The sequence below is a fragment of the Condylostylus longicornis genome, unplaced genomic scaffold (genome assembly GCF_029603195.1).
Source record: "Condylostylus longicornis isolate FDR11 unplaced genomic scaffold, ASM2960319v2 ptg000031l, whole genome shotgun sequence".
NCBI classification, from domain to species: Eukaryota; Metazoa; Arthropoda; class Insecta; order Diptera; family Dolichopodidae; genus Condylostylus; species Condylostylus longicornis.
The window spans coordinates 2,453,773-2,477,690 of NW_026578000.1; the positions used below are offsets into that span (position 1 = coordinate 2,453,773).

General features: G+C 31.3%; 1 protein-coding gene across 17 annotated transcripts in view; it reads left to right on the plus strand.

Annotated features, from left to right (window-relative positions):
• The window catches only part of LOC129608558 (muscle-specific protein 300 kDa), a 257,736-nt gene that overhangs the window by 190,527 nt on the left and 43,291 nt on the right, over window positions 1-23,918 (plus strand). For 10 of the 17 annotated variants that reach the window (XM_055520151.1, XM_055520144.1, XM_055520145.1 and 7 more), the window contains one exon: window positions 2,306-23,194. The exons of 5 other annotated variants lie outside the window; for them this stretch is intronic. In XM_055520151.1, coding sequence (XP_055376126.1) covers window positions 2,306-23,194 — 20,889 coding nt within the window. Of the gene's footprint in view, window positions 1-758; window positions 1,889-2,305; window positions 23,195-23,918 lie in introns of those variants that run through there. 2 more of the 17 variants (XM_055520157.1, XM_055520161.1) reach the window with 1 other exon arrangement.

Below are 23,918 nucleotides of genomic sequence, written 5' to 3' on the forward strand. Positions count from 1 at the left end.
CCAATTTGTATGCTTTTTTATTGTTATTGTTAATGTGTTTCGTTTTGTTTTTTGTATTTTGTTTTTGCTATTATTCACATCTATTTGAATAAATATTTTTGTTCATTTTGTTTTCTATAACTGTTATACGCTTTATTTTTATTACATTTAATGATTTTCTTAATTTTTTCGTTTTTAATTTAACTACTATAATAATTGAATTAAAAAAAATCACACAATTAAATTTGCTTTATTGCTTATTAAATTAAACTGCTAAACAAAATAAAAAACATAACTTTTATTTAAATATTTATAACATTAATTATTATACTGGTATTATTGTTGATTATTAATTAACTTGACTAAAATAACTATTATATGTTTCCTTTTTAACGTCTATCTGTAATGTAATACATGATGTTTTTTTATACACTTGATTATTGAAATTGAAACTGCCTTCTTCTGGTAATTGGGTGCTAAAATTTAATAAAATTATATAATATATTAAAAAAATTATAATAAACAAAATACATTTGTTTTTCGTTCAAATATTTTGTTCCCGTCTTTTTTTTTTTACTCAAAACAAAAAATATTAAAATTTTTTTTTTAAATTTAAATCAATGAAACTATTCTATATTTATCTTATATAAATAAAAAAATTTTTTTTTGGGTTTATTAATATTTTGGGGTATTTATATTATATACAATGATATTATTTATTGCTTTATATATGAAATAATAATATATATAAATAATTCTTCGATAAAAAAAATAAATAGGCTTGTAGGGAAAGAGTAAAAAATTTACACTCAAAAATTTCTTCACGTACTGAACGCATAAAATTATTAGTTCATCGTGGTACACCAGATGATAACATTTTAGAAACATAAAATTTTGTAATTCTTAAAAGAATTCCAAAAAAAAAATGAAATAAATAAAAAAGAAAAAATATAATATATTAAAATTTAATTAATTTATATTATTACATAAAACATTTTATTTAATTAAATTTATTAAATACACTTAGTTATCTCTCTTCTTTGTAATTTTTAGTTTTCTTTTAATTTAATGATATAATAAATTTGTTGTTTTTTTCATGTGTATAATTGAAAAGAAAGGTATATGAGTGTTATTATGATTTTAGTTTTATTTGATATATTGTATATGAATATATATGTATATATATTCATACTCTTAATATCGATTTTATTAATTTGACATTTGCTACAAATATTTATATTATTTATAGAAAAAACATTTCACGAATTTTAAAAAAAATATTTATAAACAATATAATCTCTTAAGAACGGTTCAGGATCATGTATTTTTTTTTTAATTTTTATTACAATTTTGTCATTATTTTAGAGTATTTCGTACATTAATTAATTTTGTCTCTTATATAAAGCAAAAATCTGTTATAATTTTTTTTATATATATTTTACATCTCTTCTATATATGCATACATATATGTATGCTATTATTATCAAAAAATTTCCAATTGATTTTCTTTCGATTTTTAATATTCACTAAAAGTTTTTCTTATTTAGAAATATAATAAAGCTGACCCAAATATAATTCCGTTATTCACATTCTTATAATTCCGTTATAAAAATGTGACAATTGTCGAAAATGTTATACGGAATCATAACTGCTATAAGAAATTAACAAATTAGAATCTCCCTCTAGTTTAAAGTGAATATAAAAAAATATATAATAAGAATTCGTATGAAAATAATAAAAATATATATAAGAATTATTATAACAGAGTATTATAAGAGCTCTTTAACTGTTAATTATTAGTAAATAAAACATAAAGAAAGTTAATGTATGACAACGAATTTTTATTAATTTTTTTTATGTATATAAACTGATCAAAATACAGAATTAAAATAAAAATAACAAAATGAATTTACAACGAAAAGAAAAAATAAATATTTAACAATTTATTAATGAAAATTCAAATTTTAGTTTTTATTTATATACGCATATATGTATGTGTGCATATCTCTGTTTCTCATATAGGTAAATTTAGTAATTTTTATAATATATCGAATATGTTATATAAGCAAGGTACCGGTAATCTCTTATTTCTCTAGAATCTTGTTTTTTATTATTATTTATAAATTATTTTTTTCTTATTCTTTGAACAGAATTTAACAGAAAGGAATCTTTTCTTGTCTCTTTCAAAATATATTTTCATTCCATTGTCTTTGTCTATTTTCTTATTTAAAAACTAAAACTAAAAAAAAAAGAAAATTTTTTTGAAAATATTTTATTTTGGAAAACATAGTCCAATTTCTTTTTGCCTTTGTCTCTTATTAAATAGGCACAACAATTGCGATCCACAATTGAAGATTATCAACAAAAATTTGATATTGTTGCTGCTAAATGTTATACTTTGGATCCAAATTCTGTAACAACAACTTCATCAACAGTTTCGATGTTTTTAAAACCATCAAAGCTTGGTTTAACTTATGCTGAAGTTTTATCTGGGCGTTCAAGTCCCGTTAACTTTGGTGTTATAACAGAACAACAACAAATGCAACCACAAAAAGCACAAATATATAAATCTAATGTACAATATCAACAACAACAACAAATACCACAGGATCAATTGCACGAAATACAAACAAATATCCAAAGTCAGGAAATTGAAATGCCGCAGCAAATAATTGTACAACCAAGTGAAAATATTGAAATTGAACAATCAAAAAATGTACCAACTTTATCATGGCATCAACAAGTTCAAGAAGCTTCTGATGACGAACATGAACGAGAACAAGAAGTTCAACCAGGACACCAACACCACGATGTAGAAGAAAAATCAAATATTGTTATCTTGAGAGATACTGATATAAAAACATCTCGAAAAGATAGAAGAGATGATGAAAAGCGCAGAGCCATATTGATTGACGATTTTCCAACAGAAGAAAATGTTAATACATCTATTATTACAACAGTAACAAAAATAACTAAACATATAATTAAAGATGAATATGGTAATATTATAGATGAAACTGTAACACGATCTGATCCAGCAGTATCAACAACAACAACAATTGATCAAAATCAAATTCATTTACCACAAACCTCAGATACTACTAATATCAGAATCGAACTATTAGAAACTGAAAAAACTCCAACAACTTCTAGTCATGCACAACCGCAACAATATGTACAACCAATACATCGTTTAGAAAAACCCGAACGACCTGAAAGACAGCTAAGAGGTCGATCACCTCGTCGTCGTGGTGGAAAATCTGAAAAAGATTCTACCCAAGAAAGTATCCATAAGTTAGGTGAACAAACATTTCCGCAAGAAAGAAATAATAAATTTAAGGAATCAAAACATCATGGTTTTGAGAAAAATCCAAAAAATATTTTGACTCTACCAGAAGCACAGCGATCAAGATCCAAAAGTCCCATTTGGGTTCCAGGATCAACAACTTATGCGGAAGTTTTACGTGGCGCAGAATTGCAACAACAACAAGAGGATACAAAAGAATCAATACAAGTTCAGAAAGGTGATCAAAAAACTCAAACTATTCAGCAAACTGTTGATCATGAAATAAAATTTGACTCACCCCTTCAAGAAACTGAAAATAATAATATAACTAAGAAGGATGATTCCAGTGTCGATTCCGTTAATATTCAAAGAGATGTACTTCCGATAGCAGGAAACAACGAATTTGAACAAGTGAAACATCATCCTTCACAATCGTCGCAAACTATTAGTTATAAAATTCCTGAACAACAAACTCAAACAACCGAGTGGGGTTTTACTCAAGCAAATCAACCAGACTATTACAAAATGACAGAAAATGTTCAAAATCAAATTCAACAACAGCTACAACAACAACAGCAATTTGCTAATTACTCTAATATACAAGATCCACAACAACAATATCAGTACCTAACGCATGCGATTGCTGGCTATTATCAACCCCAACAATCTAATACAGGTGTTCCCACAACGACAATAGAAAGTACTTATCAGATACCAGGCAATATCACAGCGAATCTTATTTATTCGGAACAAAATCCGTTGTTTTATCAGCAATTAACAATTCCAGTAGGATCATATGACCAGCAAATTCAACAACAGCAGCAGGAATCTGTTAATTTTTACGAGCATCAACCACAACAATTCAATGTCGGTGATTATCAAAATGCTATAATGATGAATCAAACATTGCAAGAAGTTGTAACAACCTTAGCTTCCATTGTTCACCAACCTTCACATCAGCAAGTTGGTAATGAAATGCAACCATTTCCACCAACAACGTCTTCATCAATACCGCAGGTATTAAGAGAATCGAGTGCTCATAACCCAGATCAATCATATATACCAGAAAATATCGACATAACATTTGGTCAATTTAGCCAAAATGAAATCGACACTTGCACAAAATTTGACTCACAAGAACGAGAAAAAAATGTCGAGGTGAATGAAAATGTTCAATCATCAGATCAGATTTCAATTTCAGAACCAAATCAGAAAGAAACAACGAATCCTATTGTTTCTGAAAGTGAATCAGTGCCTTTAGTATCATCTACAGCACAAACGTCAACCATTTTACATGATCAATCACCGGAAAGTGAAGTTAGGCAAATTTTGCACAATCAGCGTTCACAATCATCAGACAACAGCGGAAAATCGTATGCAGATGTATTATTTGGATTAGATAGAGGAGGAAATAATTATTTCCAGCCATCCAGCAGTACAAATATAATATACAGCAACGTTCCAATATCGAATATACTACAAACACAAGTAGATAAACAACCAGTCACAACTATTACAACAACAGTTTTTGAACAACGTAAGCCTTACCAAAGAAATGTTTTAAGTGATAGCCTCAAAGTTCCTTATCGAACGAATAATCGACAAAAGTCTCCTTCTCGTGATAAAGTAGTCAATAGAAGAGAAGACACGAAGAATTTACATATTAAAAAATCAAAATCTCGTCAGCGACACAATAGCTCTAGAGAAGATGATAATGACAAATATGAAGCTGATAGTATGAAAAAGTCTGCTACTATTGACATTAAATCTAATGTCACAAATGTAGTTAACACAATTATTGCCCCCATATCATCAGCTATTTCTAAAATCATACCGAATCAAAAGTCAAATAAAACAAATGATGAAGTGCAACAACAATGTAATATAGAACCAGAAGAAACAACAGACATAAAACCAGAAAAACCTAATAGAAATAAGAAAAAGAAACCTAGACCAAAAGATGAAGAAAGTACCGTTATAATTGAAAAAATACCAATAAAATCGAGTACAATCATTACAATTGATTCAAAAGAAGCACCAATTGCAATAGATCCTCCCCAAGTCTATATTTCAGAGCAGGAGTTGATTGAAACTGCTAAAGACAGTAGCCCTGATGATAAAAAGAGAAAATCCAAGAAATTTGAGAAAGAGGAAAATATAATAGGTTCGACAGATTTCGAAAAAGCAGAAAGCCATGATCTCAATCAAAAAACTAAAAAACCGAAAAAATCAAAAGAACAAACAAGCAATATTGAAAATTTAGATTCTTTATCTTCCGAAAAGTTAAAAGAGGAAGGGCTTAAAAGTAAAGAAACGTCTATTCTGGAAGATGTCACACAAATGCTAGAAAAATCTAACAAAAATGTGAAGGATACTGTTCAGTCATTTATTAACTCCGAGAAAACAAGTGGTGAGCCTAAAAAGAAACTGAAAAAGAAAAAATCAAAAGAATTCAAGGCAACAGAAGATCAAGTTGAAAGAATATCTATTTCAGAAGAAACTGTAAATATTTTAAGCGGAAAAGGTAGCGCAGAAACATCAAAAACTCAAGTTCCAGATACCTCGAGTTTAACTATTCAAAACACAACAATTCCATTAACTGACATGGAATCCGTAGAGAAGCATGTTGTAGAAATGCCAGATATGAAAAAGTCCCCAAAACCACCAAAGCGAAAACATAAAAAATCTCAATCTAAAGAAACAGAAGAAATGAAACCAATATCGGTTTACGAGGAAGTTAAGCCTCGATCTGAGGAAAACTTAAATGTAACTCAAGAAAGTAAAGTTGCAAAAGATATCGAGGGTGGACAATTTGGCAAGAAAGAAAAGCGAAAGCATAAGAAATCTGAATCATATGATCCAAATGGAAAAATTGAAAAACTTAATACTAATGAAGTAACTTCTGCCACTTCAGAAGACAGAAATTCTGTCGAAACTGTGAAGACTAATTTAGAAGCAAATATATTGTCACAAAATACCCCCTCACCACAGAAGAAAGAAAGGCGAAAACATAGAAAATCACAATCAAAGGACAATGATGTGAAAGAAACAATTTCAATTTTAGAACATATTCAAATAGAAACTGAAATTACGAATCAACATAATACAAGCGGTGAAACTGTAGAAACAATGCCTATTTCTAAGGAAATCAAAGCTGAAATAAGAACAGAAGGGTTCAAGTCAAATATTAACGAAAGTATTCCTAGTGAAAGTCAACCAGAACTACAAATTGTTACCCCAACTTCCGAAACAACAATAACCATAACTGAAATTAAGTCATCTGTCGAACCAAATGTTACAGAAATAATTTCAATACCCAACGAGTCTAATAAAAATGTTGAACTAAATAACAAAAGAGACCAATCAGAAAACAATAAAAAGCGAAGCAAAAAACAAAAGAAACATTCTGAGAGTGAGAAAACCGCTTCTGTTCCAAAAGAAGTAGTTCAATTCAAAAGAGAAGAAACAAGTCCTGTGATTTCACAAATTGATACAACTGCCTTAACAGTAGTACCATCACATGAAGTAACACCGCCAAATATTGAAAGCACAAAAACGATTATCGAAAAAAATGTAAAAGATGAACCTGCGATTGAGGAAACTTCAATTAAAACTTTACCTAAAAAATCAAAACAGCACAAAAATGATAAAAATAAAAACAAAATAGGATCATTAAAACAACCTGTAATGCCGGAAAGTAATACTTTGTTAAATTTAGTCGAAACTGAGATAAAAACAGAAGACCAAATATTACCAGATAGTACCGTTACAAAGACTGAAACTAAGACTGAAACATTTGATGATGGACAGATCACTAAAACGATTGTAACAACAACAACTGTAACGGAACAAATAGTCGAACCGACTGTTGAAATATTAAAAAATAATATCACAGATAATACATTACCAGAAAAATCAATTATTCATATTAATAAAACAATAGAAGAATCTCCCTCAATGCTATTACAAACAGACAAGTTACCAGATTCAACAACAATAACAACTGTTGTTGAAAATGAATCTACAAGCAAATCAGAACAAGAACGGAGGGATATTAATACTGTTGAGACTTTAAAAACGACTAAATTACAAACTATTACAACACCAGATCATAATGGCCATATAATTGAAGAGGATGGTTCTAATGCCACGCTGTCAGAAACTATTATATTGCCAGACAGAAAAACTCATAAAATTTCTCTAATTACGCATGAAGAAGTTCATAAAGAACCCGTTATTCGAATGAGTTTAGAAATTCCAACAGTTACATTAAAAGTTAAAAAGACTGTAACAGAGAGTCAAGAACTTTTAATGCAAGTTGCTGATGAATCCGTATTAACTGAAACAATAGAAATTTCAGATATTCCATCAGTAAACAAAGAAGATATACCGATATCACAAAAAATTGACGAGTCCAAATTACAAGACGATGAACGAAACACTAATACTACAATTATAGAAAGCATTCCAATAGTTGACGAACCCTTTGTTTGTCTAACTAGTGACTTATCAGGCACGGATACGGTTACAACTATTGAAAATATTCAAGAAGTTCAAAATGAGTCACATGCAAAAAATGTTAATCTTATTGTTACTGATTTAGATGATCCAAATCCAAATGAATTGATTCAAGTTGAAACCATAACTGTAACTGATAAGACAATTGAAACGCAACATGATATTAAAGACATTCCAAATTATGAAAATGAAAAACAAAAACCGAAATCTTATGCTGGTTTACCGATTGATGAATCAGCAAGTGATTGGATGAATGCTATTGATGAACCAATGGTATTTTCCGATGATGAAGAAGAACCTGAACAATCCAAAACAATAGCAATAGATGAAATTCAAAACTGTAGTTTAGATGACACAAATAATGCTTCAATATCAGAAATAACTGATTCTGGCGTTGTTTCTTCATCGCTGCAAAGTGATGCGAAGTCAAATATGTCCGAAACAATTGAAATTTTACAAGAAATGAAACTTTCCAAAAAAACTCCAGAAATAAAGGACATTGCAACAGTTGAAGAATTAACTCCAGAAGATAAAATTCTTTTAGATAGTATAAAAGAAAAAACGTCTAAAAAGAAAAAGAAGCGACCAGCATTACCAGAACAATTTAAAGAAAAAGATGACACAAGAGATGCTCATGAAATAATTGAGGAAAACAAAATGTTAATTGAAGTCAGCAAAGAAATTATTGAAACTAGTAAACAACATTTAAAAGAAAGTAAGGATATGGCTGAAATAAGTAAAAATTTATTAAAATCTGGTAAAGATTTGACTTCAGAATTCTTAATAAAAGAAAGGCAACAAAATATTGATAATCCTAAAACTTCAACAGTAATACATGAAGAGGTAAATCAAATTTCAAAAGAGCCAAAAATTGAAATAAAAACTAAAGAAATTACTGTATCAAAATCTGAAATCGCTGAAAAAGATCCTAAAGTTAGCCAAGACGATTGGCAACTGAAAAAAGTTGTCGAAACTGTTACGACAGTTGTACAAGACTTAACAACAGGTCAAACTGTTAAAACCGTTAAAGTAGGTTCAGGTAAAGAAAGCAAAGTTGTTAGCAAAAATATTAATAATGAATCATTTGATTCAATGCCCCAAAAATCTAAAACTTTAGTTTTGGAAAAGCCCATAGAAAAAATTTCTGATATAGATTTTAATAAATCAAATATTGATTTAGTATCTCTATCATATAATATACCAAAATACAATCATTCTGCGCTCAGGAGTGCAGAATCTAATTTACCTAAAATCTTAACTTCGTCTATAGAAACACCCATAGAAATTGATTCAAAAACATTAAAATCAAACCAAGAAGAAGTGCAAAAATTAAATATTATTACAGAAAAAATTGTTGATAATATAAAAGATGAATCTCCTCAAATTTCTAACACAAATATTTCCAACACATTAACACAATTACAACCACAACCACACAATATTATTGCTCCTAACAAAATTGATGATAACAAATTAACCGCAATAACTAGCTTAGAAAACATAATTAATAAAGCTACTATTGAAGATTTAAATAAACCCCCTATTACCACTACTAATACAATTGCGAATATTTCTGAGTGTTCAATACCAGCTAATTACTCTTGCTATGACATCCCAGCTTATAATTTACCCTCAATGAGCCAAGCTGAAAGGAATTTTTACTTGTTCCTTAATTCTCCAATAATGGAACCTAAATTAGTTGAACAGAAGATGAATAAAAAGTTAGAAGACGCCGCTAACACAAATGATGAACCAATTTCATTACAAAAACCAACAATGGTTACTGAACAAACTATTTTTACAACTACTACAGAAATTAGAAATTCGACATCACAAAAAATAGAAGAAGAACCTGATCAAATTAATCAAAGAAATAATATTCCAGTGCATAGTACAGAAACTGTGTTACCTGGAAAAGAAGTTATAATAAATATAGCAGCGGAATTTAAGGAAGAATCCAAAGTTGTAATCGATAAACCAGAAAATCTTAGAAAAATAAGTGATGAAAAGAAGCAAGGCAAGATTGCTCAAGAAAGTGTTGAGCCACATGAAAATAAACCTTTGGCAGAAAAAAGTGGAAATGATGTTAAAACTCTTCAAGAATCGGTTAACATTAATAAAGAAGCTGAAGAGCACAAAAAAACAGTGTATGCTGGCTTGCCTCTTGATGAAACTAGTGATGCTTGGATGGATGAACCACCTGTATTTTCAGACGAAGAAGAGTCAAATGACAAACCAGAAAATGTAATAGAAGTAGTCCAAGAAACTGTTGAACTGCACGAAAATAAGTATTCGATGAAACCAATTAAAAACGACATTCCATTGGAAAATAAAGAAATAAGAACTGTCAAGGAAGATATTAAAACTCCTTACGCCGGGTTGCCTCTTGACGAGACTTGCGACGCTTGGATGAATGAACCACCAATATTTTCGGACGAAGAAGAGTTAACTGGAAAACCGCAAAGTTTAATAGGGACGCTTCAAGAAATTGTTGAATCGTCTGAAAATAAACCTTCAGTAGAACAAACTAAAACTGTTCCACTGCAAAATTCTGAAGATCTTATTCCAGACAAAGCTCAGCACCACAATGAGAAACATTCAATGGAACCAATTATTGAACAGCACAAGAACAAACATCAAATGGAACCAATTAAAAACGATGTTCAATTGGAAACTAAAGAAATCAAAACAGTCAAAGAAGATAGTAAAACTCCTTACGCCGGTTTACCTCTTGATGAAACTTGCGACGCTTGGATGGATGAACCACCAGTATTTTCTGATGAAGATGAAAAAGAGTTAACTGGAAAGCCGGAAAGTAAAACAAAACTGGTTCAAGAAATTATCGAATTACATGAAGATAATCCTTCAGAACAGACTAAAACTGTTTCAGTGGGAAGTTCTAAAGATCTCATTATAACTCCAGACAAAGTTCAGGTTCATGAAATAAAAGAAGAAATTGAACAAGCCAAAAAACCTTACGCTGGGTTACCACTTGATGAAACAAGCAATGCGTGGATGGACGAACCACCAATTTTTTCGGATGAAGAAGAATTACCTGAGAAATCTCAAAAAGTCACAAAGTGTATCAAAAATGAAAATGATAATCAGCTAATTAAAAATAGTGAAGATTTAGGAGATATTCCAGTAAAAGATTTTGTTGAAAATGATCAAAAACCTAATGCGGTTTCGGAAAATATGAAAGCAGAATCAAAGAATAAAACTAAAATTAAGGAAACCAATTTGGTGCCAAACACTATAGTTGAAAAAGTTACAGAGTTTGTTAAAGATGAATTAAAAACGATAGATCAGCATGTGGAAAGAAACGTAATTAAGTCGATTTCTCAAGAAAACCTCAATAATGATGATGATGAATGGATTTTACTTGAAAAACCCGAAGAAGAAGTAGCTCCGAAAGAAGAAGCGGAAATTGACACTTGGTCTAGTTTGCTAGATGATACTCCACAAGTAACGGACCGAACATTTACAACAACTATAACTACAACGACTACCAATAAATTTATTTCCAATTTATCTGCTGATGCCCCAGAGTTCACGCCATCTTCGAGAGTGAGTAAACATTCACAAATACATCCAGAAGCTCCTGAATTTACACCATCGTACAAAAGGGTGACAATGCCCAACCCGGACGAAATCGAAGAATTCACACCATCATATAGAAAACCGAAATCAGATATCAATTCAGATTTTATAAATCAAGAGCGAATTGCGACCTCTACAACAATAAGAGAACTCAAGGATGTCCATGAAACGAATATAAAAGATAATTCCGAAAAACTAAAGAATGACGTAAAATCTAAGGTTGAAGATGAAAAACCAAAAGAGAAGTCAAAATTGAAAGGTAAAAACAAAAAACCAAAAGACATACCTGAAAAAGATATTGTTACCGAAACAATTGCTGAACCCATTGCTGAATCTGTGGAAATACATAAGGAAGTCGTGAGTTCCGGCCCACCAATTTCTGTTTGGCAAATGGCAAAAGGAAGTGATGGAAAAACTTATGCTGAGGTTTTATTTGGAGATTCGCCTCCTGAAAGTGAAATTGAGCAAGTCTCTCACGACAACAGCGAAACTGGAGAAGATGCATTGGTATCAGAGTCTCTTATAATTAAAGAAATTCAAATTGAAAACATATTACCCGCAACAATAGAGTCAGTGTTAGATGTACCAGAACATGGAGATCCTAAAGAGAAGAAACCCAAAAAAGAAAAAAGAGACAAAAAACCTAAAAAGTCAAAAGAAGAAATTCCTCATGAACAACACGTAGAAGAAGAAATTAAGGTATCAAAGCCTGTCAAAGAGAAGAAAGACAAGAAAGACAAAAAGAAGTCAAAGGTAACTGAAGGACAAATAACGTTGCCCGTAATACAGCCTGAAGAGCGAAAGATTGTTGAAGAAGATATAGAAATTCAAATAAAAGAAATTGAAGTTGAGTGTGAGCCTGAAAAAATTCTTCAAGATGAAATTTTCTCTATAGAATCAAAGGAGATTGTTTCTGAGACTAAAAATATCGAAGCTTTAACAGAAAAATTACAAGATTTAAAACTTCCAGAGCCAGAAATAGTGGACGGAAAATCGGACGAGCCGACCCAAAATGAAAAGAAGGATACATCAGCATTTTCTTGGGCAGATTTAATAAAGAAACCTGGCGAATGGATTGATGAAACACTGCATAAAAAGACAAATAAAACAGAACCGAATAAAACTGAACTTCTGAAACAGGAAGAATCTAAATTTAAAAAACCAAAATCGAAAGAAATAAAGGAAATGGTCACAAAAGAAAGTTTAGATTCTCAGAAAGAAGATGTCAAGGATAAACAACTTAAAAAAGACAAACGAAAAGAACGAAAGAACAAGAATGTTAAGGAAACAATTGACATTAAAATATCAGAAGAAACTACACCAGAAAGCAGGGCAGAGCCAATACAAAATATTTCTTCTCAAGAAACCAAACACTCAGATCAGTTAGAAGTTGAAGAAAACGTTGAAAGAAAAGATCCCTTGGTTAAAGAATTTGAAAGAAAGTTGTCCGAAAAACAAGCTGAATCTGAAGCAGTGCCAGACTCTGGCGGATTTAGTTGGGCTGCTTTACTAAAAAAACCAGGGGAATTCGTTGATGATCTTTTAACAAGAAAGCAAAAATCAAAGGAGGAACCTAAATTAAAAAAAGAAGAAACAAAGCCATCTAAGAAGAAAGATAAAGTTAAAAAATCACACAAAATTCAAGAACCGCAAGAACCGCAAGAACTAACAATTAATGAAAAACGAGAAATTATCGCAGAAGAACAAACTACGGAAGTCAAGGAAGTTCAATCCCAAATTTTGGAAGAAATTTCTTCTATTTTAGATGATGATTCTAAAGCTATAGAACCAGTTGTACATGATCCAACGGAAGTAAAAATAACAGAAAACATATCATCAGATAAGCAGTTAAGTTGGGCACAAGTTGCTAGTCAAATTGACTCATGGACGGAGCTCGAAAAACCCAAAAAGACTGAAAAATCTCCAGAACCGTCACTAAAAATAAAGGAACGCGAACGTGAAAAACTGAAACAACAACGCATCAAAAAATTGAGACAAAAACGTGTTTCCTTTGATGAAAATACATTTAAAAATCCGGAGATTATTAATGACAAGTTGCAAATTTATACCGAACCGGAAGAATCAACCAATACTGTTGAAATAAACTTAAATAAACAAGTGCCTTCTAACTGGGCTTCAATTGTGAGTCAAACTTCTGATTTTATCGATACTGAAAAGAAATCAACTGAAAGTCCTAAAGAACAAAGACTTAAAAAAGACGAAAAGAAGAAAAAAGAAAAATTTGTAGCTATTCTGGTTGAAAAACCAGACCTCCCTCAAGAAACAGAAGGATTTGAAATGGCAACAAAAGAAATACCTTACACAAAACCTCCTGAAGAAGAAACAACAAAACCCAATATGACTTCATGGGCGTCAATAGTAACTAAGTCAACTGTTCCGGTGGAGCAAGTTCAACAATTTGAGCCAGAATATAAACAAGTGAAACCTACTCAATCAACTGTTGAAGAATTTGAAGATAATACTTTGGATGATGTTTCCTGGTCTAGTTTAGTAGAAATGGAACAAAAAGTTGATCAGCAACAAAAGCCAAAATCATGGTCTACTATGATAGAAGAAGAATTAAAAGATCAAATAGAGATAGTGCCAGAAGTAGTCTCACAAACAGAAGATGAGGTACTTGAAGCTGTAAAAGAAGAAATTCCAGTTTCAATAGAAAAACCAATAGATGTAGAACAAAGGCTTAAGTCAGAGATATCTATCGCTGAGGAAGCTGTTGAAATGGATCAAGCAGATGAAGTAGAAATTCCTTTAGCCGATAACATCAATATTGAAAATGTTATCTCAACAATTTCTAAAACTCTAAACATTCGACAAGACAATACCCAACCTTGCGACGAGAAAGAAATCAAGAATAAGATTCTTAAATCTGAAATTAAATCAGGCACACCGACGCAAGAAGTTAAGATAATGGATAATGTTAACAAAGAACAGGAGTTCTCGGGATCTAAATTTCAAAGTACTAAAGAAAACGAAGTTCGCAATACAGATATTCCTAGCGTTTCTGATACAAGAAGTCAACTTGGAACAACAGAAGTTGTTGGTTCTAGCATTATTCAAGAATTTATTGAACAAGAAAAGAAAGGATTTAAACCAAATGAATCAGAAAGTTCAATTTTAATGAAAACAAAAGAACAAATAGAAATTGAACCAGCTAGAAGTCAAGTTGTACAAACTGATGTAACACATATTCTAACTGAAACAATTTTAGAAGAAGGAAAAGACAACCCAGTTCAAGAAGTAACGCATATTGATCAAAAAAATATTGATAAACCAATTCATCAACTGATTAAGCCAATTGTAGAAAAGCCAATGCCGCCAATCGTAGAAAGACCAACTTTACCAGAAACACCAATGTCTTGGGCCGCTATTGTGAGTCAAACTGCAAATTTCATTGAAAACGAACAAAATACATTGCAAACTGAATCATCAAAACCAGTAATTAATAAACCAAAAGCTGAAATCAAAGAAATTTCTACTGAAAAGAAGAAAAATAAACATTATAAGGTTCACGAAGTAGAAGAGTTCTCAGAAGAAGAGTTGAAATCGGAAAAGTCACTTAATGTCAAACAAGAAACGCAACCTGAAAAATCGGACAAAGTTAAAAAAGAAAAGAAAAAGAAGGAAAAACAAAAAACTGAAAAGGTTATTGGAATTCCAGAAAACGTTGTGCAAATAACAGAAACAATTTCTATAAAAACTGCACTGCCTGAAAATCAACAAACTGTAATTGCTCCAAAACATAAAAAAGAGAAAAAGTCTCAGGAAAGCCATAAAAATAACAAAATTGATGATGTAAAAGAAAAGTCATCTACTAACCAGTCAACAATTTCTTGGGCCAATGTTGTCACTCAAAGTGTTTCCTTAGAAGAAGAAAATTTACAAGATCCGCAACCAATTGAATCCATTGAACAATTTAACGTTTCATCAGAATGTCTTGAAAACCAAAAAATTGTTCTTGAAATAAATAAGGAAGAAATAAGCAACACAATTTCAGCAGATATTGCCCCTGAAAATGAAAACGCAAAAATTTCTTTTGATATACCCACCAATATTGCACAAGATATCAAAGAGTCTTTGGATGAATCAGTAATGCCACTCACCACTTCTTGGACAAACATTGTGAATCAAAGCATTGAACTAGCACAACAAGAAATTAATGTTCATTTTGAAACAGAGCCTTCTATGAAGGCACAGGCTATTCAAGAATCTTCAAATGAATTTTTAATTGAAGAAGAAAATGTACAAAAAGATCCTGTTATCGAAGATCAACGTAAAAAAGCTTATCGTGATATGAAAGATAAAAAGAAAACTTCAAAAGATAAATCCAAAAGTCGTTCTCCAGAAAGTGAATCGTCACAATTTAACTTTTCAAAATTACCAACAAAATCAACTACACTTACACAGATACCATCAGTTTGGAATACATCCGAAACTTATGCTGAGGTTGTTAGAGCTGGATTGAACGAACCACAAAATATCGTATCTGAAATGCTTGATCAAAATCATGAACCAATAGACGAATTTCCAGATCCTCCCCTTCAATTTATTTACAAAGAATCTACACCAGAACAAAATATTACAACCACGACTATAACAGAAATTGAGCAGAAATTAGAAGAAATAGAGGAACCTGCTGTAGCTGAAAAATCTTCTTTAGAAATTCATTCTACAGAAGAAATAGCTCCGAATGTGTTTGCTGAAACTGTTCATGAAACAATTGCTGCTGTCGAAACTCAACAGGAGGAGGTTAAGCAAAATATATTTGAAATACCAGAATACTCTAGTGACACATTAACCTGGGCATCCATAGTAAGCAAGCAATCTTTACCAGAACAAAATAAATTAGAAGAAGAGCTGCCGAAATTGGAAAACTTTGATCGTTCAACCAGAAAAAATCCTGTAATTGTTGTACAGGAATCTGAGCAGCACGAGCCAATTTTACATGTTGATGAGGAAGGTTTCATTGAAACTATATCGAAAAAAGAAAAACGAATTCGTCACAGATCACGTTCCAGATCCAATTGTGAAACCATTAACGACGTATCAATAAAACTAGAACCAAATGAATCAGAAATTAAAAAGAAACCTAAAAAGTCGAAGAAAAATAAAACAAAATTGGAAATTAATGTAACTGAAAGCCCTTCAAATGTTAGTGATATTCAAATTGAAGAGAACGTTAATAGTAAAACAGCCGAAAAGCTGGTTGACACTTCAACGAAACCTGACGATGAAACCATAACTACTAAGCATGGTATATACACGATAGAAAGTTCTTCCAAATCATGGAGAGAATTGGCAGATGAAGAACTGATCGAAGATTTAGTTGCTTCCGTAAACGAACCAAGTCAACCTGAACTTTGCGAAGAGGCTACAATCATTCAAGTCGAAGTAAGTGCACCGAAACCGCTTTCTTGGGCCTCAATTGTTAGTCAATCACAACAACAACCGCCAGATTTGATCAACAAAAGTCAGATGGAAGAAACGATTTCTCGAAAATCCAGACCCAAACAGAAACCTGTAATAAAAGTGCAAGAAATAGAACCAACTGCGTCAGTTGTACATGTTGACGAAGATGGATTTTTAGAATGTATTTCCAAAAAAGAAAAGCACGATAGAAGACGGTCTAAATCTCCCAGACCAATGCAACAAACGCCAAATAATGTAGAGATCAACGCTGAAGCGGTTATTGAAATAACTGAAACAACAGAAAAGAAAAAGAAAACCAAAAAGACGAAAAAACATAAGAAAGAAGATAAAATTGAAACAGAAGATATTCCAAACGTTGCTACTAATATTAAAGAAAATATTTTAGAATGTCCTTCTAGCATCTCTTACGCTTCTGTCCTAAATCAAACTGCAACCTTTATCGAACAAGAAAAACTAAATATTCCTCCGACATCTTTACAAGAACCACAGAAAAAAGTAGAAACAAATAAACTGGATAAAGAGGTAATTACAAATGAAATATGTGAAGTCCCGAATATTAGGGAAGCTATTGAACAAAATCCTAGAGTCATAGAAACTGAATTTGATATGAAAAACGAAATCGCTACAACAAACATAGAAGAAACTCCACCACACAAACGTTCTTGGGCAGAAATGGTTGAAGAAGATGACGGCTGGTTCGATGAATCTCCTGAGAATGACGAGCCAAAAGTAACCACTTTGACAGTTAGCGATGTTCAAGTTAAGGAAATCATGGACACTCCAAATGATGAAGTTGTTATGAATAAAGCTTCTGCAAGCCCGCAAACTTTCACGTGGGCGTCAATAGTTAGCAGTAGTGGTCCATCTAGCGAAATTCCTACCGTTGATGTAATATCAAAAACAGTTGAACGTAAATCTCGTCCAAAACCAGTTATAACTGTTCAAGAAACAATAAGTGATTACAAAGAACCTGTAACAATGAAAGACAATGAAGGTTTTCTTGAAATTATTTCAAAGAAGGAAAGATATAGAAGACGTTCTAGATCTCGATCGGATAGAGAAGGTCCACAAAGTGGTACTGAAGAAGAAGTAAGCAAACATACAGAAGAAAAAATAAAAAAGGCAAAGAAAGCTAAAAAACCGAAGAAGGCCGCCGAATTAAGCGAGAATGCCGAAATTTCAGTTCCCCAAACAATGGTTGAAGAGAATATTATTATAGACATTAGCAAAAATGACACTAATTTGTCTCCAATTATTGCGGAACAAAAGGATATAGTAAAGGCAACTGAGAACCCCAAGTCAGCCAAAATAGAATCTGAAATCATTGAAAAGACCAACGAAACCCTTAAAGAAATCGTAACAGTTATAAATACCACTGCAGAAATATTACGTCCTTCTAGAGAAGATACAGTTAAAGAAAACGAAGTTGAAAAAATTTCTATTTCTCAGGATTCTCAGGATAAGGAAGAGTCTAAACATAAAAAGGTCATAAATGATACACAGAATTTCTTAGAAAGTGAAAGACAAAAACAAATCCAAAGCGAACAGAAACCAAAAAATATGGCTACGCTAACAGTTGAAAAATTGATTTCGAACGAGAAACCTAAAACTCAAGTTACCATAACAAAAATTGTTACAACAGAAACTACAAAAATTCAAAATATTCCTGAAGCAGAGCCGGAAGATATAAGCAATACCCCAGTTTTAGACTCAGAAGAGTTTACTATAACTATTCAAAACGAACCCGACAGTTTTAAAAACATTACAAATGAGAAAAACATAACTGACACACAAGATAGCACAGAAATCGACGAGAATAAAACACAAACACCAACAGGGCCTACTTGGGCTTCAATAGTATCTGAATCTAGTCCATTAGAAACAATTGAATCAGAACCAGCTATTGTTACTGTAGAAGAACGTGTCTCCCGAATTAGGCCAATGATACATGTTCAAGAATATGAAACAGTTGAACCAGTTGCATTATTAGATTCTGAAGGTTTTCTGGAAATAGTATCGAAACGAGAAAAGCATCGCAGAAGGTCGAGAACAAGGTCTGGACATTCTATTAGTGAAGGTGAAGAAGTGTTTGAACAAAACCAAGAAGTGGAGGGCGATAAAAAATCGAAAAAGAAAAAGCCTAAGAAAAGTAAAAAAGGACAAACTGATTGTGAAATCGGAAATGAAGAAGAGCTCAAAAAGTCTGAAATTCCAGGTATACCATCTGCCAGTAATCAAGATATCGAATTACTTGTCAAAAAAGACTTTCAAACTTCCAAGGAAATTTATATTCCAGATATAATATCTAAAACTAATGATTTTATTGCCAATGAACAGCAAAATCAAGTATCTAACAAGCTACAAAGATTACATGAACTAAAGGTTGCCGAAACGGAAAAAATGATTTCAGTTGATAATATTAGCGAAGAAGAAGTTAATTTATTAGTTGCAGTTCCAAATGAAACTGCTTCAATAACGGAGCCTCCTGCAAAAGAATTAAATCCAAAGCTGTCGGATTTCGCTATTGATTCACCGCCTGATATATCTTCATTGCAAAATGTTTCGACAGATATATATGAACAAACTAATAAATTTATTTTAAACGAAAAATCTATTAATAAACCTATTGGAACTACAAGAAATACTATCGAAAAACCTGAGGGAATACTCATTGCTGAACCAGGAAAAACATCTACAAAAGAAGTCGCAATTATGCAACCAACAGAGATTGTTGAAGCTGCGAAAGATAATTTGCTGATAAATCTAGGAAACGATAAACATTTTTGGAAGGATAAACATCAAATCGAAAATGCTGAAAAATTATGGGTAAAGATTAAGTTTGGCGCTAAACTTTCCGAACAATTTGAAAAAGAAGCATCAATTGAACCTGAAGAATCGAAGTTTACGTTGATTCCATCGGATAATAAAATTATTACCACTGATAAGCCAGACAAACAGAGAGAATTGAGTCAACAAAATCTTGTTTTGAATCTTTCAAGCGATATTAAGATTTGGCAGCATAAGCCTGAAATTGAATTTGCAGAAAAGTCTTGGGCAATTTATAAATTTAAAGCTCTAGAGCCTGAAAAGACAAAATATATTGAAACCGAAATCCAACCAAAATTAACTGAAATGAAAGAATTGCAAGAAGTAATATACACTGAAGATAAACCAAAATCTTCTTCAGGTCCTACTTGGGCATCAGTAGTTAGTAGTTTCGTACCAGAAGAAGCGTCGATAAATCAAGAACCCTCTGATGTAATTGTAATAGAAAACATATCTCGTATGCGGCCTACTATTCATGTTCAAGAATATGAAATAGCTCCAGATCCAGTTGCAAAATTGGACTCGGAAGGTTTCCTTGAAATTGTGTCTAAACGAGAGAAGCACCGTAGAAGATCAAGAACAAGATCTGGACAATCTGTTAGTGAAAGTGAAGAGATATTTGAACAAAAAGAAGAGCCTGAAATCGAGAAGAAAACTAAGAAGAAGAAACCCAAGAAAGGTAAAAAAGAAAAAGCTGAAATCGAAAAAGAAACAGAAATAAATAAGGAGGAAAGGTTTGTAGCTTCGGTCGATACAAAAGAACTTAATATAGCAGAAGATCCACGTATTGAAAAAAGTATTCATTCGGATTTGCCTGTTTTATCTTACGACGATCTTACTTTGAAAGAAAAAGAAATTCAAAACTCATTTGATCACAAACATTCAGTTTTAGAAACTCCAATGTTCCCATTTACAGAAAAATCTTTGAAAGAAGACGCTGAACCATTTAAAATTTCCATAAACCAAAATATTCAAGAGCCAATAAACATAAATGAAAGAAAAATTGAACGTTATAAAAATAATCTTCTTTCCTCACTCGTAAATGATATGAGTTTTTGGAAAAATAAACCATTGTTTGAAATGGCTGAAAAAAATTGGCAAATAAATAAACAAAAATCTGCAGAAAAACCAGAACTTAAAAACCCCGACGTTAAACATCGTATCGAAATAACAGAAATAGAAAGAATTGCAAATGATTCAGAAGAAACCGATTTTGTTGTAATTGATAACACCTCCACTAGCGAGGAAATAGTCAAAATCGAAGAAAATGAACCGGGGAAGAGTGGATTCTTTTCAAATCTTGTAAAAAACCTGACATTTTGGAAAGAACCTACGGAGGTCGACAAAGGCACCGAAGAACCAAAATCTAAGAAAACTATAAAAGAAGGCCAAGAGATTATTAAAGAAACAACATGTCCTCTTGAAGCTGTTCAAATTCACATACCTGATGAGCAGAACTTAGAAAAACCCCTTGATATTCAAAAGGACACTGCGACACAATCAATTATTTCTGGACAACCACAAAAAACTGTGGAGCAACCTGAAATTGAAATTCAGTTTAGCGTTCAAAAGGATACCGTAAATCAATCAACTATCTTAGATAAAACTTATAAAGAACCTGAAATAAATGTACAAACAACAATTGAAACACAGCTATTACAAGATACTGTCGAAATACCAATTGAGCTTCCAGTTTCTCCAGAAAGTGATAAAACACTATTAACCGGACCTTCGTGGGCATCAATTGTTAGTACATCAATACCTCAACAAATAATTGAAGATACAGATATTACTCCAACGAGTACCGAAGAAAGAAAATCTCGTCCTAAACCTATAATTTGTGTGCAAGAGGGTGAACCAAATCCAGAACCAGTTTCCAAGATTGATTCTGAAGGATTTTTAGAAATTGTATCAAAACGAGAGAAACACCGTCGAAGATCAAGAACCCGATCAGGTCATTCTATAAGTGATGTTGACGAAGTATTAGAACAATTGACGGTTAAAGATGATAAACCAAAAAAAGAAACTAAAAAGAAAAAGGGTAAAAAGGAAAAAGTTGCGAAAACAATTGAACAATCTATACTAATACAAGAAAAAGAATCGACGGCTGTTAAGCAAGAATCCCCCTTACATAAAAAAGATAATTTGCTTGACAATGTATATTCTGATTTCAAATTTTGGCACTATGAACCTCAATGTATTGATGCTGAAGCTAAATGGTTTACAATGAAATCTGGTGAACAATCTCTTGTGGAATCTGAAAAACCTGCTGGGTCGAATTCTTTAACTTTTGTACAGGAAGAAGTAAAACCTATTACATCTAAGATTCTTGAAGAAACCCCTTGTTTAACCAAACCGGTTACAGATTCTTCAACTGTTGTTTTACCATCAAGCGTAGAAACAAACAAAATCGAACCTGCTAGTTTAGATTTACTTCTATATAATTTACATCGCGATGTTATATTACCATACAACCGCCATAATTATAATTTAACTGAGATTCGTTATCACATAGACAAAGATATTGAAGAAAATAACAAATTAAAACAACAAAAGAAAGATGAAAAAAATAAGAAAAAATCTGAATCAAAAGACGATCATAGTAAATACCACCATCGTCGCGATGATGATGGCAATGATTCTGATGATGATGGTTCCGGCGGTAGTGGTCCCTCATCACCAAAACCTGATTCATCAAAATCATATTCTAGTCATGTTAGTTGTAGTTCGCAATACATGTCAACTGACTTACCTCACGGTATTGGTCATTGGCGTGATCAGAGTACTTATTTAGGGACTGAACCATTGACTGACATTTCTAGTAATGTTGATAATAATATACTAACACAAAGTTTTACCGTTGATGTTGATATTGATAACACTAATGAGCAACAATTAATTGATAATATTGAAAATAGTCCTATTTTAAATACAATCACAAAAACAACAACAGTAGAAACATCAACAATACAAAAATCATTACCACCACAAACCATAGTATCATCTGAACACACTACTGAATCACCTATTCCATGTGAATCAGTAGAAACCGTTGTAGTTGATAAAAAATTACCCCCTAGTAATATCCTTAGTTCCTTAATCCCAAATATTTCGTCGGTAACCAATATAATAACACCATTAAGTGCATCAGTTGCTCCAAATATTGCATCTGGATCACAAATTATTGGTAATACAGTAATAGGATTAGCATCAACAGTAGCTTCGGCTGCTGCGAATATAGTGTCAAATCGAAATGACGATGATGATGAATTAGGTGAAATTCATTCAAGTAATATTAACGATATTTTGGTAGATGATAACATAGTATCAACAAATGATGACACTAAAATATCTAAAAATATAACAACTGTTAAAGTTACTAAGAGTGTCACTACAACTACAACAACAACAACAACAACGACAGATGAGAACAAAGAACCAATTGTACATAGTGAAACAACAACAACATACACTGAAACTGTTCCAGATAGCAATAACTTCTACTTAGAACAACAACAACAACCAAGAGAACAGAAGGTGATAACAATAAGCATCACTTTATTTTTTAGTTTTGTACTAATATCATTTTTGTGTGGTTTTGGTCTTTGTTTTTGGCTTTTTATCAATGTAATTGGATGTATACCTAAATAATAAAAAAAAAGTATATATACCTAGTAGCTTAGTTTTACATAATAAATAATAATTATTAATAAATAGTTAGAATTTAAAGTACTTAATCTTTATTTTTGTAATTTTATATTAATTTTTGAACATTTCTAGAACATACATATTTTGTTTTGTTTTTAAATTGACTTTATAATATGTTTGTTTTTTAGTTTGTTTGATAATAATTAATTATACTTCAGAAAATTAAGAAATGGCGCATAATATTAATAATATTTGATGAAAATGAAAATTCTAAAAAAGAATAATTAATATATTTTTGCCTTTTTTTTGTGTTTTTTTTTTCTATTTTTAACTTTGTTTTTAAATGCGTTACTTAATTAATATAATTTAATTATATAACTTTATCAATTATTATATTTTTTACTAACCGTATTTTCAAATTATTATATTTTATAATTATATATAAATTTTTTCATAAATAAATTTTTTATTAGTAAAACAAAAAATTAATAATATTTTGTAAGACAAACTTTTCATCAAAATTCACCATAAGCTATCAATATTGAACAAAAAAAAAACAAGAATTTGAAATAATATATTTTCATAATGCACAAGATATACGTACGTTTTTTAA